The sequence below is a fragment of the Idiotropiscis lumnitzeri genome, chromosome 5, assembly GCF_059441095.1.
Source record: "Idiotropiscis lumnitzeri isolate Australia: NSW breed Sydney's pygmy pipehorse chromosome 5, RoL_Ilum_1.0, whole genome shotgun sequence".
In the NCBI taxonomy this organism is placed as follows: Eukaryota; Metazoa; Chordata; class Actinopteri; order Syngnathiformes; family Syngnathidae; genus Idiotropiscis; species Idiotropiscis lumnitzeri.
In genome coordinates, this window is record NC_142395.1 from 21,999,217 (window position 1) to 22,016,670 (window position 17,454).

At 37.0% G+C, this 17,454-nt stretch overlaps 1 protein-coding gene across 1 annotated transcript; it reads left to right on the plus strand.

Moving 5' to 3' along the window:
* The first annotated feature begins 1,152 nt into the window (after window positions 1-1,152).
* def8 (differentially expressed in FDCP 8 homolog) lies at window positions 1,153-16,653 on the plus strand. The gene is made up of 12 exons (XM_088295723.1): window positions 1,153-1,267; window positions 3,879-4,001; window positions 8,075-8,169; window positions 8,730-8,879; window positions 9,802-9,943; window positions 10,099-10,263; window positions 13,355-13,482; window positions 13,829-13,942; window positions 14,245-14,325; window positions 14,514-14,654; window positions 14,904-15,013; window positions 15,792-16,653. Exons 1-12 carry the CDS (start codon window positions 1,261-1,263, stop codon window positions 15,877-15,879), a joined length of 1,344 nt encoding a protein of 447 aa, XP_088151849.1. The 5' UTR covers window positions 1,153-1,260; the 3' UTR covers window positions 15,880-16,653.
* The last annotated feature ends 801 nt before the right edge of the window (window positions 16,654-17,454 follow it).

Below are 17,454 nucleotides of genomic sequence, written 5' to 3' on the forward strand. Positions count from 1 at the left end.
TTTGGTAACTCTTAAATACAGTAACTTTAAATAGAGCATCTTTTTATTGGCGAGAACAGAATGCCCTTTCATACAACCGCAAATGAAAAAGTACAAATTTAAACCTTTAGTGGTACACATCTTATCATCTTGGTCATACCTCATAATGATACCTTTTTGACATCAATTAGAGTCAAATCAATTATGTAATATCTTGGAGCTCTTTATAAGATTACATTTTATTTTATGTTCTGAAGATAAGGAGCAACCAGGGCCGTTTGGCAAACACAGGCATTTGCCTGGGGGTCCAAAATTTCCAGAGACACTCAATCTTCTTATAAATATGGAGTAAAAAAGGTTTTCTTTAATTTGAAAACTCTTTAGTTTGAATTCACATCAAAATGCTCAACTATCACGTTGAACGTGAACAGTGATTCTTGTCATCGCGAAGATGTATCAAGGTGGTCAAAATAGTCAATTAAATGTGGAATAATTTTCTCCTAAATCACAGTAAAAGTTTTGTGCAGATTTATTCAAGGGAAATTTTTAAGGGCTTTATCTAGTTTAGGAAATAACAGAATTTTCTGAAATTCACACATTTCAATTACAGCACATAAATGAGAAGTGTCCCATAACCGGGGTCATAGGTTGCCTTGAAAAAAAATGGGGGCCCATGCACTGACGACTTTTGTTTTAATTGATTGAATCAAACAGAAAAGTTGTCCCATTCACATATGTACTCAGCAAGTTATAAATTACGTTTAAACAAGTCTGCAAGTGTGAGAAATACAGTTCCTTTCATAAAAATTAATCTACGAGTGTATACATTTTGCATCATTAAAGTGAAAACAGTTACATAGGAATACATTCATATTGAGAAGAATTTTGTGGACTGGGTCTCGTGAGTGCTCGGCTGGTGTTGTGGAAAGGCACGGTAGGTCGGAACAAGAGATTTTCGTTCAAAATAAAACACCTAACGTCACATTTAACTGCACGAATATAAAATATATAGACGTCTTGCTTTGTCAAGTCAATGTTCGAACGGAAAGAGTGTTTGACATTCAGTTTTCTTATTTTTTTACTCACATCATCATCATATAATACCGTTGCAATTTTTCGAATGTATTTTATTTTGAAAGTAAAAGCGGAAACGATGCTGTTCTTAATGATCAAGTTCTCCAATTCTTTTGGCGTAAATAGAGAGAAACGAGGCACGGGCAGAACTACTCAGTAATCACCACACGCGTCGAACATTAAACAAAATTAAGAGGTGACGACTCAATGACAAGTAAGATCAGAACCAACTTAACAAATGTTACATCATTGCTCCCCGTTTAATTAGAGCTAACATTCTGGCATCAAAACATGACTGTTAGCTTTGTAGCTTTAGCTTGTTGACATGCAATGTTGATGTTATGAATATGATGAGCTCCTTCATTGGCTTAAATGGGGACTAAATGACTCGAACCAGTTTTTCAGACGGGCACAATAACGACACGTGCATTGCAATCGATGACGAATGTTTATTTCCTCCATCAAGCGTTTTAGTCCTGATGGTTGCTTGATAATTGCATTTATTGATTTATAATACGAGCTCCAATGTAAGCGCTGTATCAAAATATTTGGCTTGACAAGCCAATGCTCGGTTATGAGTGGCGCTCTCAGAGACGTTTTAATTCAACAATTTGTTTAATGTTGTCGTAATATGTGATGTAGATACACATGACATCATGCTGGGAATTGTTTAATATTTTTGCACATTTAGCAAAAGGAGGTAACAGGAACATTACTTCTAATGATGCATCACTCCACTCCAGCACATTCCAAAGGTACTCAATTGGATTTAGATCTAGTGACAGCCTGGAACGGAAAACCACAGATGACATGAGTTTATGAGCTGGTAACAATTGAACATGATCATAATGCAAATCTAGACTTTTGCATGATTGTGAAGTGATATGTTGTGGGTTTGCCATACATTACGAATACCACCGCTGTCCATAGAAGCACCTGTGCTATCCTTTTTACGCTCATTCATCTACACAACAATGTACATATATTTTATAACAGGATCCAAATTGTCAGACAGATGTGTTTGTTGTGTTGCTCCAAATTTGCTTTGTACCAACTACAACTATCAAGTTATAGGATTCCTGGTTTGGAAAATAAAGCCTTTAAATTGTGTACATGCTTTTGGGTTTTACCGGGTGCGGGCAAACTGCGGCCCGGGGGCCACATGCGGCCCATTGAATGTTTTAATCTGGCTGCCAAACTTGAAAAAAATTAAATGAATAAACCTTGTTAATGTTTTATTTTCTAAATACTCTGGTGTGTCAAACACAGATATGTTGTTGTAATGCTTTTGTTCATTTTCATTTAAAATTAAATTTAATTGATTAATTTCTCCGATGAGGTGAGGTTACCAAAACACTATCCATCTGCTCCTGGTCCAGCCCCTCTGTCAAATTTTAGAACCCATTGTGACCCACCAATCAAAAAGTTTGCCCACCCCTGGTTTAGACCAAATTATCTTGTTTTAAACCGCTCAATATATCAAAAGTTCTCCAGGTATCATGATAATGATCAACATTAATATACAATAGTGTCGTAGGCCCATGAGTTCATAAAAAAGGAAACAAGTTTTATGAAAAAAAAAACATAGCAAAGCATACATTTAACATTAGTTTGAGCCACTGTAACATAATGCACAGTATGAACTTTATTGCTGCGCTTAAATATAGAAAAATAAGAAAAATACTTAAATAATGATTCAATTAAAATTTATTGTTAAATAAAAATCATACCTAAATGTTTGAAAACGAACCGCGCAGATTACTGGAAATACAATATTGTAAAAAAGTTAAAAACTGTAATTTAAAAAATTAACTGTAAATAATTGAAAAAATGGTTTGTACAGTTTGATCATTTAATTAATTGATTCTCATGTACCACTCTAAGCCTGCATCCTACCTAGTGGTTTGAAGTCATTCATGAACGAAGACTGATTAGCTTTTGTTTTGATCAACACAAGACATTGGCAAACAGATTTTACTTCGGAAAACAATGACCCGTACGAAATCAATCCCTTTCGCATGATATTACATAATTGTTGTCTAGTTTTTTTTGTTGTTTTTTTTGATAAAAATACCACACAAACAAGAATAATCGTTTATTAAACAGTATTCTGCCCTTGCGACACATTCCCAAGTTTGTGCAGCTAGACAGATAGTAAACAGCATGATGAATGGTGAAGAATGGAGTTCCGGAAGTTGAGTTGAGGATTTGTGTGAATTTTTTTTACTCTTTTTCTTCCATAGTTTTTTTCCTCACTCATTTCTCCGTTATCTTGTCATTCCTCTTTTCTTTTATCAAAGTGTGCTTTCTTGCTTTTGAATTGGCTTCTACACCATTCTTCATGGTATTGACTATCCGTCTAGCTGCACAAACTTGAGAATGTGTCACAAGGGCAGAATAAACAGTAATATGGAAAAAGGTTTTTGTGATACACGTGAATGCAAAATAACATTTTGGAATAATCTATAGAATAATCCATTCAAAATGTATATATAAACCACACTTTGAGAAACTATGGTCCATACTTTCATATAGGATAATTTTGCTCTTTTTCCAAGATCTCAGAAAAAAAGATTGTGTGTTTCGAGCTCCTGTTCCCATTGTAGTACTTGTTGCATTTAGCAGAATATTGCTGCTCTGAGGAACTGCCATAGTTGACAGAATTCTACTGGTAAACCTAATCAATTGGCCAGAGTTCCCATCAAAACCTATCTGGTCAGGACCTCTGAAGCTTTGTTGGGATCGAAAGATTAAACAAAGTGCTGTCTTCCTCAACAATTTACTAACGCTATAATGTCCATCGTGTTCTGTTCTGTCCTACCAAGATGTAGCTGATGAAATGGAGTATGATGAGAGACTGGCACAATTCCGCCAAACCCGCCTCAATCCTTTCGATCGCGGAGAGGAAGAGGATGGTCCCCAAAGGGGCACAACGCACCCACAGCAGGGTAATATTCATCACGGCACACTGTTCTCATGTGTGGATTGTGCCTGCTCTTAAAGGACAGAATTAGTTTACATGGTCTATCTCAGAGTAAATCACAATGAAGAAAATGAATTAGTCACAAATTAATGTATCAAATTAAGCCTAACGTGACGAGTCAAAATGGATTGACTAAAATGTGCACTGCATGTTTTTGATTATCATGTAAAATGTGTAGTACGGTATCCGATGTAGACAGATAAATTCAAAAGATAAATTCTGACTTCCAGCTTTTATTGTCATGGTATTTACATCTAGATGTGGTAAACCACTCAAGACAGAGCCCCTTTTCTTTGAGCCCAACTGTCACAGGCTTATCTGTGAAGCATGGTGGAGGTCTTGTCATGGCTTGGACTTGCATGGCTGCTTTTGGAAATAATTAAATGATGATGTAAGCCATGAGCAGAATGAACACACAAGTCTACAAAACCAATTTGTCTGGCAATGGACAGAAAATGCATCCAAATTAATCAGGGGACACAAAAAAAAAAAAGACGGACAGAGGCTTCCGTGAAGGCTTGGGCAAGCATTTCAAATAAAGAATGTCGGTGAATTCAGTGGGTCACAAGCTTGATGAAGTTATGGCAAGGAAAGATTATGCCACCAAATATTCACTCTTATTCACTTTTAAATTGAATTGATAATGTCCGTTCCAATACTTTTGCTCACTCAAAAATGGATGGGCTTCACACAAAAGGTGCTCTGTCCTGAGTTTTCTAACACATCTAGATTTAAATACCATCTTATAAAAGCTGGAATTCCAAAGTGACATATTAATGTCCTTGCCCTTTTTACTTTTGGAACGGACTGCTTGCTTGAAAAAAAAATTGTTTTTAGTTGAACAAGTGTGTATTTGCTATGTCTTAAATTAAATTAATAGCAGTATTAATAATTTCAGTAAATTAAACCTCTGAAAATAAATTTAGCCTTCAGAAATGATGAAAAAAAAATCTGTTGCAAGTAGAAAGAATGATTAAAAAAAATCTGCTGCAAGCGCAATCTTTCAGGATCATAAAACCTTCATTATTTGTTACTGTTTACAGAAAATAAATAAAACTCTCCGTTTCACTTAGCTGAATTTAAAAAAAAAATCCGGGCTATGATTACTGTTAATATCAAATAATTAAAATCAAGGGCAGAGTGCGACGCGTTTAGGACTGTTTTATTGGCCTTTTTTGGCGTGTTACTGTCATGCATAGCATGAACAATTGTTGCTCCAATTAGCTTGACTTATTATTACTTATTACTTTCCGACAGAGTGCACATAAATAAACGGGTACTTGAGGCAAAAAACAATGTCTCAAGCATTTTTTTTTTCTTTTTTAACCAAGGTACCCGAATTACTTAAGGACACTTTTCACCCATGTAGTATTTTCTCTTGATTTATCGATTTCCATGCTTTACTTGCGGTTCATAGTTTGTAACTCTCCACTGTCACATGGATCCAGACATACTTTTGCACAAATTGTGGTCTTTTGCTCATCTGTATTTCACATTATCTCGGCGGTTTGCATGTGTTCTCCATCTTCTCGATGCTTGTTCTCATTTAGTGATGACGACACTTGTCAGAAGTGTAGGTTATTCTGCGTCACGGAGGCTTAAAGGATGGAGTCTGCACCGAGTTTAGCCATGCTAGTTAGCTAGCCGAAGCACATAGCTGGTGCCACGCCGGTTAGCTGCGTGCCTATCATTTCCTTGGTAGTTCCCAAGAAGCCGAGAACGTTTGATGGAGAAATGCGCCTATGGCTTGCTCGTCTGGCTAAGCGGTCAGACTTGCTTGTTTCATACTGATTCAGATACAAGATGATCAATCACGATTGGTTGGTAGTGTCCAAATCTATCGTTGACCAAATTTATCTAATGTGATATTAACAAAGTAGAAAAGCTGGTGATTTCACCAAGAAACAATAAGTTGGAGTAATATTTTTCAATTCTTTAGTTACAGTGCTTTTGATCCAGCCCAGAGACTCAAATGTGGAATTTAATTGTTGTTTATTTTTGGAATAAAGATTGTGGAAAAAATGTAACGTATTGTTGATTTTAGGTTTATAAATCAAGGGAATTTTGTTAAATAGCCATCCCTAATCTGGATTGTAAATATTCTAGATGTTAACTGGAGCCTCTGGTCATAAATGTTTGCTAAACGGAAGGGGAAGTTCAAAGATGGGTAACAGACATCATTTCATGCAGCCAGCGATTAGACCGCAGGAGAGAAGACTGCCACAGTCTTTATTTTTGCTGTTTAGCTGGGAGGTCTGTGCACTTGTTAGTTATAATAGTACGGCATGCTTAGCTTTGGGAAGAAAAAAACATTTTGGTAGTTTATAATAAGTGAATAACTCATTTTAGATTTGTTTATAATTTTATTAAGAACCGTTGCAAGAACATTTGCTTAGCCAGCCAGAGGAAATAAAAACCCCGTGCAAGCAATACTTTAGTAACACACCAATAAAAATGACAGTGGACAAGTTACAACCCATTTGACCAAAAGTTTGGCTGTGCCGTCGGTGTTTTCAGCTTCATCGTCATGACTATTGTCTGAAGAGTTGTTGTCATTTGTGCTGTTGCAGTCGAAGGATCTATTAGCCCTGCTAAGTTAAATCCTGACAGAATGTATTTGCTTTTAAGAGTGAGTCCGTAATATTTGATAATCTTTTCCCCCTCCTAGTTGTACAAAATGTTTATAGTAGTTCTTAAGAATTCATAATGATTGACACAGAACTTCTTTCCCGTCCTGTCGATTGCACAAAGTCTCTTCAAGTTTTTATAATTTTTTTAATTGATTTATTTTCACCCCAAAATGCTTTGCAATAGTTAAAGGGTACTTTGCTGAAAGAATATTTCACAGGGAGACAAATGGTAACTGAAATAAGGTTGAGAACCACTGTTCTAGAGCATGTGGCATAGTTCCGAAAAACTTTAATTCATTTAGATTCTCCTTTAGTATGGGTTTATATTTTACATTACAGTGCTCTTTATTAAAAACACGAGTTGCGCTGTTTTTTTGGAGGCAGCGGATGTGCAGCAAGACAGGCAAAGCCTCCCTGACTCCTTGCATGTGAAGACTTTAAAAAATAACATACAACAAACAATGATTACATTAAATTCATTTCCATTTATGTTATCTGGTCCATGCTTCATTTTGATATTGTTTTTCAATCCAACAATGTCAACGATTCAACTCGAAATTCAAGGTACCGCTGTATTTATTTATTTATTTTTCTTAAGAGTCAGCCAAACAGTTTTCAACATATTCAGTTAGGAGCTAGTTAAGATAGATAGATAGAAAAATGTACTTCTGATTTGAAATATATAAATAAAATTATACACCCGACAATTTGGTTATGTTCGGTGCCATTTCAGTTTTTTTGTGTGTGAGAGGACATTGGGAGGAATAACTGATTTCCTTCAATGTTAATTTTCTCAATTTTTTTTCTCCGTTGAATATTGCATGCACATTTGGATGTACCACTTTAACAGTAAAGAAAATCTATTGTTAAAAAAATGCCTTTGAAAATATGTATATCCTGGATGGATGTTTTAAACAGACATACTAACACAGTAATAAAGTCTTAAATACAGTATTTGTGTAAAAAAACATGAATATAAAACAATTCTATGAAAAGCAGTGAGTTGTATGCCGATACTATCATACATACCGAGGACGCTTCCTATTTTATTCCTACCTTTCTGCCACCCGCCTTCAATCAATCCGTGAGCCACTCTTGGATCCCGGCCAACTAGTTGAGAATAACTGTTAAACATTGAGGAGATATGATCCGACTACAATTTGTACAATGTAAGCGGTTTCAGAACAGCTTGTAACTATGCTGGTGTAAAAGGCACAAAGAGATGAAAGATCAAAGTTCAGTCAATATGATGAGCGGCCGTTTTAATGGCACTGTGGTCAAGTTAGTCACGCTCATGCATTCTTCTGCTTCATTTAGAATATTAACAAGATGAGTCAGTGCATGAATTTACTTTAGTGACAACTGACAAGTCGCGCGTAAAAGTAATATTTTGTTTGGTCTCCTGCAGAAGCTAAACAGGAGCTTTTTTCTGGGACCAGAATCCAAAGTTCAGACGGAACCATGGATCTTGGTTTAGCTGAGGACCACTTCTCAAGACCTGTGGTAAGCAAGCAACGCTGTTTTTTTTTTAGTATATTATTCAAATGAACGTGGTTGCTAAGAGATTAGGACCGCATTGATACACCAAAGTTAAGATTCAATTTTGTTTCTCGATTGCTGACCCATGGTAGCCAAAATACTGCTGATCTAAATGAGCTTCTCGGGCCGCGGTTTCATGGTCATTAGTCATACTCGCCACGTTTCCTCCTCTCCTCTTCTCCAGTCTTCTCACATGGTCGAACTAGCATTAGCGGTAGCCAGTTTGTTTCACTACAGTCAGAAGACCGGCACTGGAAAAAGTGGTCACATGACACGCAGTTGGAGAAGGAGTAATTATCAAAGCATTTATTTTTATTTATTTATTTTATCAAGTTAACTACCAATAATAATTGACTTTTCACAGACATTTTTATTATTCATATTATTTATTATATGATTTTGTTTTTAAAAGTATTTAACTCTTTTGTTTGTAAATGCTTTTAAATATTGCACTTATATGACCTGAATAAAGTTGCCTTGCATTACACAACGTATACAAATTTCACTCTATTCTCCGCCCACAGGGTTCATTTGTGGCCTCGGACATAGAGCAACTGAAACTGGCTATTGAGGAGTGCAAGAAGCTGATCTTGGAGTTGCCGGAGCACTCCGAAAGGCAAAAGGACACGGTGGTGAAACTGATCCATCTTCGGCTCAAACTGCAGGAGCTGAAGGTTGGTTCTTTCGATATCAATTTCCTGTATAATGTAAGTTGAGTAAACTGATAGTTTTGCTACATGTTATAGATCTCTATATGTGATGCTTCAGCCAATAAAAAGTAAACCGAAAAAAAAAACAGTATGGTCTTAAACTGGACCGTGATTTTAAAATGGACCGTCAAATAGGTCCTGTTGTTAAATCCATCTTTTTTCATCTTAGGTAGCTAAGGTCAAGTATCTCCTTTCTCAACAGCACTTTGAAACAGCAATTCATGTCTTCGCCACATCTTGGCTGTATTGATGTAATTCACTTTATTGTGGAGTCAGACACTCCTCCGTCAAGCGTCTCCAGTTGGTCCAAAATGCTGCTACTCACCTCTTGACGCCGTCAGCACATAACACCTTCTCTGGCGTCCCTTCACTGCATTACATTTTATAGTTCTTTTTAAGATTGTATTATTTGTTTTCAAATCTTTAAATGGTCTCGCCCCTCCTTAGCTCTCTGAGCTCTTCCGCCCTTACGCACCTGCGCAGTGCCTCAGGTCTGTGGACCAGACGCTATTCAAGGTCGCGAGGAGTAAGTCTAGGTTTAGAGGGGATCGGGCCATTTCCATTTCCGTTGCCGGTGCCTCTCTTAGGAATGACCTCCCGTTCGGCGAAGACTTAAAACAAATTTCGAAGGTTTTTTTTTGTTTTGGCTTGTACGCTACAATTATTAACTGTTGTTAAAATGTGAATCTCATTTATCGATTGACCACTACTTCATCACAGAAACGGAGACTCGCTGATGTCACATGCATCCATTAAGCCCCGCCTCTTTGAGGCACATGTGTGGATCTACCACACAATTACAATACGTTCAATATTTTCTTTGCTAATACATTTTGTGTTTGTTCAAATATATCAGATATCATTCTTGGCAATGTGTGTCTAACAGGATCCTGATGAGGACGAGCCTAATCTGAGAATGGTTCTCGAGCACCGATTCTCCAAGGAAAAGAGCAAGAGTGTCAAACATACCTGTGACAAATGTAGCACCATCATTTGGGGCCTCATCCAGACATGGTACACATGTACAGGTGATGGCACTCAATCCTCTGCACAGCACTGTGTTTAGAGATCCACGACAAAAAGAAGAAAGTTGAGACTCAAACGTGAACTTGTTGGCTGCCCTTGACGTGACTTAGCACCTATGAGCTAAATACCAAACATGCATTATTCTTGTCTTCTTCAGGTTGCTATTACCGCTGCCATAGTAAATGTATGAACCTGATCACTAAGCCCTGTGTGAGGTCGAAGGTGAGCCATCAGTCAGAGTACGAGCTCAGCATCTGCCCTGAGATCGGATTGGACCGCCAAGACTATCGTTGTGCAGAATGCCGTTCACCAATTTCACTGAGTGAGTATGAATGCGAAATGAGCTTCTAACGCAGAGCACAGAAAAAAAAAATCTCTGATCCAAAATGTATTTCAAGTCACTACATTCAACTGATGTTTTCCAGATTTCTGGCATTTTTAGTCCTCGGCAAGTCTATTCAGTTGTTCTCCAACTTTTTACACCAAGTTTCACCTTGAAAAAATACTCAGCGCTCCAAGTAACCACTTTCATGACCAATATTAAAAATCAAAAGAGACAGTCTGAACATTAACAGCGTGTAAAAAAATTAATAAATAAATGAAAAAATAAAAACCACGTATGGTGTATTAAAATGTATCACGCACAAATGTTAAATACAAATTGTACTTACTGCTAAATAATGATTTAAAAACAAGCATTTCATAAAGATCACATTCAAATGTTTTGAACAAAAAGCTAAATATAAATAAACTACTTGGACAGTGATTTGTTCGCATACCTATACCACTGAGAATCATTGAAATGTTTTATCATCATCATTATTCATTATCTTTGGGGTCAGCAGTCTCTTTACTCCACTTCTTAATTTCCCTCATTGCCAGTTAGTGATTACTTGATGTGTTCTACATTAGCAACTGTGACAGTTTCTGAGGTTTTTGCAGTTTTCATATCAGCACATCTAAAAATTGATGTGAACAGCAAAGGACTGTAAAATCTTTTATAGAGGAAATCCCACACAGATTAAATCAAAAGTCAAAACGTGTGTCAAATATAAGCAAAACTGTGACGTTTATTTGACAAAATGTGAGTTAACACGGAATGACCATCCACATATTGTCTTGAACAGAAAATCGGTTGGTATTACGATAAAGATTAGCTTTCACCGGGGCCCCTCCTGCTTATTCGTCCACTTGTCGAGATTGACCGTCTTCTTTTTCTGCCGATTTTGTTAAGCTTGTTTTCTTGATTGTATTTTTTCGCTAGATACTTTAAGCATGGAAATCTCATTCATCCATTCATTTGTGTCAGTTAACTAGATGACCAAGCATGGCTAAGCGGTGTGCCAATACGCATGAGAAATTTAAATTAAATATTGCGCATCTTTCTGTCATTGCGCTTTTGCGTATGAGAAAATGCAGCACTCAGCTTGACTGCGTCAGGCTATGAAGCCTCAATTCGAAGTCAAAATAGCTACCACAATGATTGCTTCCGAGGGCCAACTTCAAAATAAAAGCTAAGTGAGACGATGATATCTATGTAGACTGTACCTGGAAATAGTCTTCTCATGCTTTTATTTTGAAGTTGAGCTTCGCCTTGCGCAGCGGATGAACAGCCATTGTTGCTGCCATCAAAATAATGTCCTCGCGGTCCGTAGTGCAAAGATGTGTCTCTTGAAAAGATATTTGCTAAGCTAGCTAGCTGATCACAGCGTTACGTACTGGAAACAAGAGTAGGGCAATTACTTTTTCGAACAGGCCATACAACTCACTTGTGTTAAATACTAATTTGATATTGTTTTAATAAGATGCCATTGTATAGTCCTGGTGTGTTGTTGTAATTAAGAAATAAAAAGTGGAAATAAAAAAAAAACACATCATGAAAGTTTATTCAGTTACATTAAAATTACATTTGCACATATTAACAGTAGACCTTTAAGTTCATTCATGAGGACGGTGGGTCAGGGGAAAAGAATGAGCACCTAACCTCTCATATAAAGACCACCGGAAAACATGTACTTGCACCCATAGTTAGTTACTGTTCTCCTGTAATTTACACTGCTACACGCAGCTTTAAATGTTTTCATTTTGACAACAACTACCTGAAATTTGAAGCAATATTCCTTGAGGAAAAAGGCAGGGGGAAACAAGATTCACATTTTGTGACTGAAGCATAAAAAAATCATCTGATAAAAAAATTACTTTTACTTGAGGAAAGGTCATCTTTTCATGGAACTAATAAACTGGATGACTTGCAAAAAGTCACAAGTGATGAATTATCCCTCTGCAGAAGAAGATTTTTATTTGTTTGTTTTTGTTTTTGGGGACCGGTGCTATGCTTTGAATGAAACGTAGTGGATATAATGAGTGCATACAGTGGAAATAAAAAGTCAACAACACTCCTGTTTCAAATGCCGTCTTTGTGATGTAAAAAATGTGGCCAAGAAAGATAATTTAAATTTTTTTCCCACCGTAATGTGACCTATAACCGGTGCAACTCAACTGAAACAAAAAAAGAGCTTACAAAAGTATTGGTTTCATTTTTAATCTTGGTATTGGATTTGATTGATACATAAAAAGCCAAACGTGATTTGTATTTCTTTTTTCATGTGTTCTTTATGCTTTACCGTGTATACTGAAAAAAAATCCTTTGGTTCCATTCGATTTACATAATTCGGACATGTACATTGGTTGTGCTTAATCAAAATGTTTTAAACTAACAAATATCATTTGAATGTATTTGAGGAAAACAATAGAACATTACATCAGTTGATCAAATTTTAATCATGTGGATCTGAAAGTTAAGTATTTTTCCCCCAGTGTGTATTTGGTGCACAAAGAATCTTCCTCGCAGATGCCTTCATGTTATCTGCAGAAAATCGATTGCCGTTTGAAAATGTTCACAAGTGCCTCCACCTTGATTAAAATCTAAGTTCTAGCTGAGGAAAAACACAGCCAAAAAGCCTGATCAAACCATAACAAATTACCACATTTGATTTTTCAAAACAAAAAAACAAAAAAAGTTCAATGATTGCCAAGTAATTTGAGCACAAATTACATACTTTAAAAGAGGAAGTAGCATTCATATGCATGGGAGAAAACAACCCGGATCTAATCTAATGTTTTTTGTTTTTTTTCAACTCGTTACTCCTCATTCTCATTTGCAGTTTCATTCTGAACCACATTAGAAAATCAGTCTTACAATGTTGATATTTTCGTGTGACAAATTGATGTGATGTGGGGAAAAAATGACCTTAAATGCTGTCAAATAGTTCAAAGAGTCTTAATGAAGTCAGATGATGAAAAAAAACTTACTGTATTTTGTTCTACTTAGTTTGTTGGGCTCATGAAACAATATGCACTACAATATGCTTTGTGTGCAAATTCTGGATTAATACATTTTTTAAATCTGATAGGGGGCATTCCAAGTGAAGCCAGACAATGTGACTACACTGGCCAGTATTTCTGCAGTGCGTGCCACTGGAACGACACAGCCATCATCCCGGCACGAGTCATCCACAACTGGGAGTTTGAACCACGCAAGGTAACATTAAATACATTTATGCGTTTTGTTTCCTCATCTTGAGACCAGTGAAGAATCGAGAGCTTTTCTTGAGTCACGGCAGTGCGGCAGACCGTTGTGACTTTGGATTGATAATTTGGATTGAATTACACAGCCTCATGGTATGCGTTTCCCAATTTGGAGAAGTGCAACTAGGGTCAGCAGAAGCATAAAAGACAAAGAGTCGCATGATGTGCGTTGGCGGTCTATGAAAGTGACGCTATTTGTGTGTGTGTGTGTGTGTGGGGCGGGGGGTATGCGCATGTGTGCTCATGTGCTCGCGCGTGTGTGGTGTGCAGTATTTTTTATTAATCTATCCTTTATGTAGGTTTGTCGATCCTCTCTGCGTTACCTGGCCTTGATGATGTCACGGCCCGTGCTGAAGCTGAAAGAAATCAACCCGCTGCTTTTTAACTTTGTTGAAGAACTGGTTGAGATCAGAGTAAGTTGGCAGGAAATGCTTTTAGCCCTGCAAGGTTTTGGATAACTGTCAGTATTTTCTAAAATTAGAACCTCAGTCGCCTTTAGTGCCCCCCGGTTATTTATGCAGATGCTCATTTTGTTGTTGTTATGATGTTTTCTAAAAAGGTCCAGAAAATCCATTTTTAGCAGTCACTCCAATGAAGGAAGTTGAACCAATTGTACCTTCTACTGACCCTCAAATCTTTGAGATGGCCTGCAACTTGAGATGTTTTCGCTCTTTGGTCGGTAAAGAGAGAGCTAATTTTGTGTCTGTGTTTCCAGAAACTTCGTCAAGACATTTTACTGATGAAACCTTATTTTATTACCTGCAAAGAGGCCATGGAGGCGCGACTTCTCCTCCAGGTTCGCAGTGTACTGTGGATAATTTTTCTTTGATCTGCATAATTCAGCTTCAGTGGCACCTCTTAGTTGGACATCCTGTACAACAGCACCATCTAGTGGGGAAATGATCTTAAAACAAGTCAAACGTGGATCCCCTTATAACCAATGATCGTATCTGTCTGTCTGTCTGATTGGTTGTTTGTTTCTAGCTTCAGGACCGCCAGCACTTTGTGGAGAACGATGACATGTACTCGCTACAGGATCTGATTGACATCTCCAGTGGGCGACTCAGCTGCTCCCTCACAGAAGTCCACACCACATTCGCAAAACACATCAAGCTCGACTGCGATGTGAGAGCTCACAAAAAAGCACAGTTCGCACTTTTTCTTATAACTATTATGTCTTTGGCGCACTTTTTATTCAACACGAATATTAGGTACACTTGGAAAATCTAATGAGATTGGATACAATGCTCAGTTTTGATTGACAATGGTAAAGCACTTGTCATGCATTTGTTGTACTAAAATTCAGTATTGTGCATGCAAAGAGAAAGCAATCCTGAAGCATATGGTAACATTTTCTTTTTGTGAACATTGCAGCGTTGCCAGGCCAAAGGCTTTGTTTGTGAGCTGTGTAAGGAGGGAGACATCCTTTTTCCTTTTGACAGTCACACCTCCGTTTGCCATGACTGCTCAGCCGTCTTCCACAGGTTTGTCATCAACAGTCAGACAATTTTGAATTTAAAAAAGAAATGTTATTGGATTGTATTGAGGAAATTCTTTCCCTACTACTCTGGCTGCTGAATTTTGAAAAGAATATATATAAACCATGATTGTTTTAGTAATAATTGAAAACACAAATATTCCAAAAATTATTTTTGGGGGGAACAAACCAAAAATTTTGAATGTATGTCATGTTCCATTGATGGTTGAAATACAGTGTTGTGTTCAAGTAATTTCGTTGTAATATATTTTCTAATCAGAAAAATAGCACTCAATCATATTTCATGTAGAAAACATACTAATAACATAAATATATTGTAAAGAAATAACCAGTTTTTGCATCTTGATTCATTGCACCTCCTTTTGGTGTGTGTAACTTGGTCACACTAAACTTCCCTGCTAGGGGCAATAAACGACTTGAAGTTCTCTTCTGTGACCTCATAAATCCAGTAACTTAGCTCTTAAGGCATCACTGTACTTTGTTTTTATTAATTTATTAATAATTTACATTACTTATTAATTTATGTATTCATCCCACATTCCAAAAACATGTATGGTAAGAAATGACCCCCCCTAAAAAGTGACCGTAATGAGGAGAAGTGATGTGAGAATTTATAGATGGGTGCATTTATTTATTTAACAAAGTTAAAATCTTAAATCCTCCTTTTGAACCAAGTAGCGTTGAATTAATTGTGCGCTCGTTGTTTTTGTCTAACAACTCCATCAATAGGTTGAATTGATAACAGGTGATTTTCCTCTTTTTAGAGATTGTTACTATGACAACTCCACAACATGTCCAAAATGTGCCCGGATGACTGAACGTAAACAGGATGAAGACACAAAAGATGCATGAAGGACAAAATGAAGGAAATACACAGTTGTCAACAAAGAGAAAACCTGGTAGAGTAGCAACTAACACTTTGTCATCTCCTGGGTTATCGTCTTGATCAACTCGCAGGTAACATGCAGGAGTTCAAAGCCTCAATCTTATGTAATGTAACAATTGCTACAAATGAAAACTCAAATGGAAAGATGGAAGATGCTACATATAGAGCGCTGGTCCAACTATTTAACGAAGCAAAATGTATGCATTTTTGACTTTCAGAGTTACAGGGTTTTTTTTTGGTTCGTCAATCCCTCGTGTATAACTTGAATTACAATTCATATATGGTATGGTATAAATGTGCTTGTTTTTGTAAGGATACATGCAGAGCTGTGTTCGCTTTCATTCCAGATGATAAATTAATTCAGCAGAAATGTACCCAAGTTTATCAAACCCGAGTAAATGTGAATATTTGTGCACATTATGTGCCTACGAGATTGTCAGGTTACAAGGAGCTGTTAACCAAACGCCATAATACACTTGGCAATGTGTTAATGGTTTTTATCATAATGTACCTACAGCATTATATGCAAAGGCTGTCAGAAGACACCTTTGACCATATGAATATGTTGACCTAAAATATTTGTTTTAAAATAATGACTCATTGCTGTGTTATTTTTCAGCATGATGCACTGTTTGTTTTTCCTCAAACCAATGGACATCAGTGGTGTCAGTGAATTCTATTCCGTTGTTAAAAAAAACAACATGTTGAGTGATGCATGAATAAAATATTGTAATACTGTATATCAAGGCATATGTCATGTCATTGCCTAATCTTTCATTCTACAGGTCTTACACAAATGAGAGTCTGCTAGGGAGAGAAAGTGATTCCCAATCACTGCACCGCTGCACATTAGTGTGCAAAGAGAGCTCATTGGGTGTGCTTCAAATATTTATCTACTTTGGAATTACCAAAAACTAGAATGTATCACATTATCTATGTATGCCAGCAACTGATACCGTTGTGACAGGCAGAACAAACAAATGATCTTCCACTGGATTGCAGAAGGTACAATCGACCTGTGTATCCACCTGTTGCCATTCATACCGTAAAATGGACCATGATTGCTTTGTGTGCACCAACACAGGCCCACAGTATACATTAAGTAAATGTGTTAGTAAATTGAGACACGGTCATTGTTTTCAGTATACAGGGTGGGTGTGAGTAGGTCATTTGGCGGGCAGAATGATCTGAAATGTAGTTAGTGCAAACATGACAAAACTCCCAGCAGTGCAATGCTCACCCACCTTAATTCAAATTTATTTATGTAGCGTTTTAACAGCTGCACCTGCAAAACACCACTTTACAGAACAATAATGTTGAAATAAGAGGTAAAACGAGCAAAGATGCGGGCATATATGAACACAAGGGGACGCCAAAGGGTTTCATAAAGGGCAACGCTAAAAACAGATTGAGGTTCGAACGCCAAACATTGGAACAAAAGGGTGCTTGCCACCTTAGCCACCACTAAGGGATGATTTCCATCCATTATCTGATGTAGGAGGAAATTATATCAGAAACACATCTAATGTTGTCATACATTT

Bases quoted from the DNA above. Each gene is read 5' to 3' on its own strand.
- def8 (XM_088295723.1), top strand. The intron at 10,264-13,354 runs GTGAGTATGAAT...TAAATCTGATAG, and splicing joins CCGTTCACCAATTTCACTGA to GGGGCATTCCAAGTGAAGCC. The intron at 14,326-14,513 runs GTTCGCAGTGTA...GTTTGTTTCTAG, and splicing joins AGGCGCGACTTCTCCTCCAG to CTTCAGGACCGCCAGCACTT.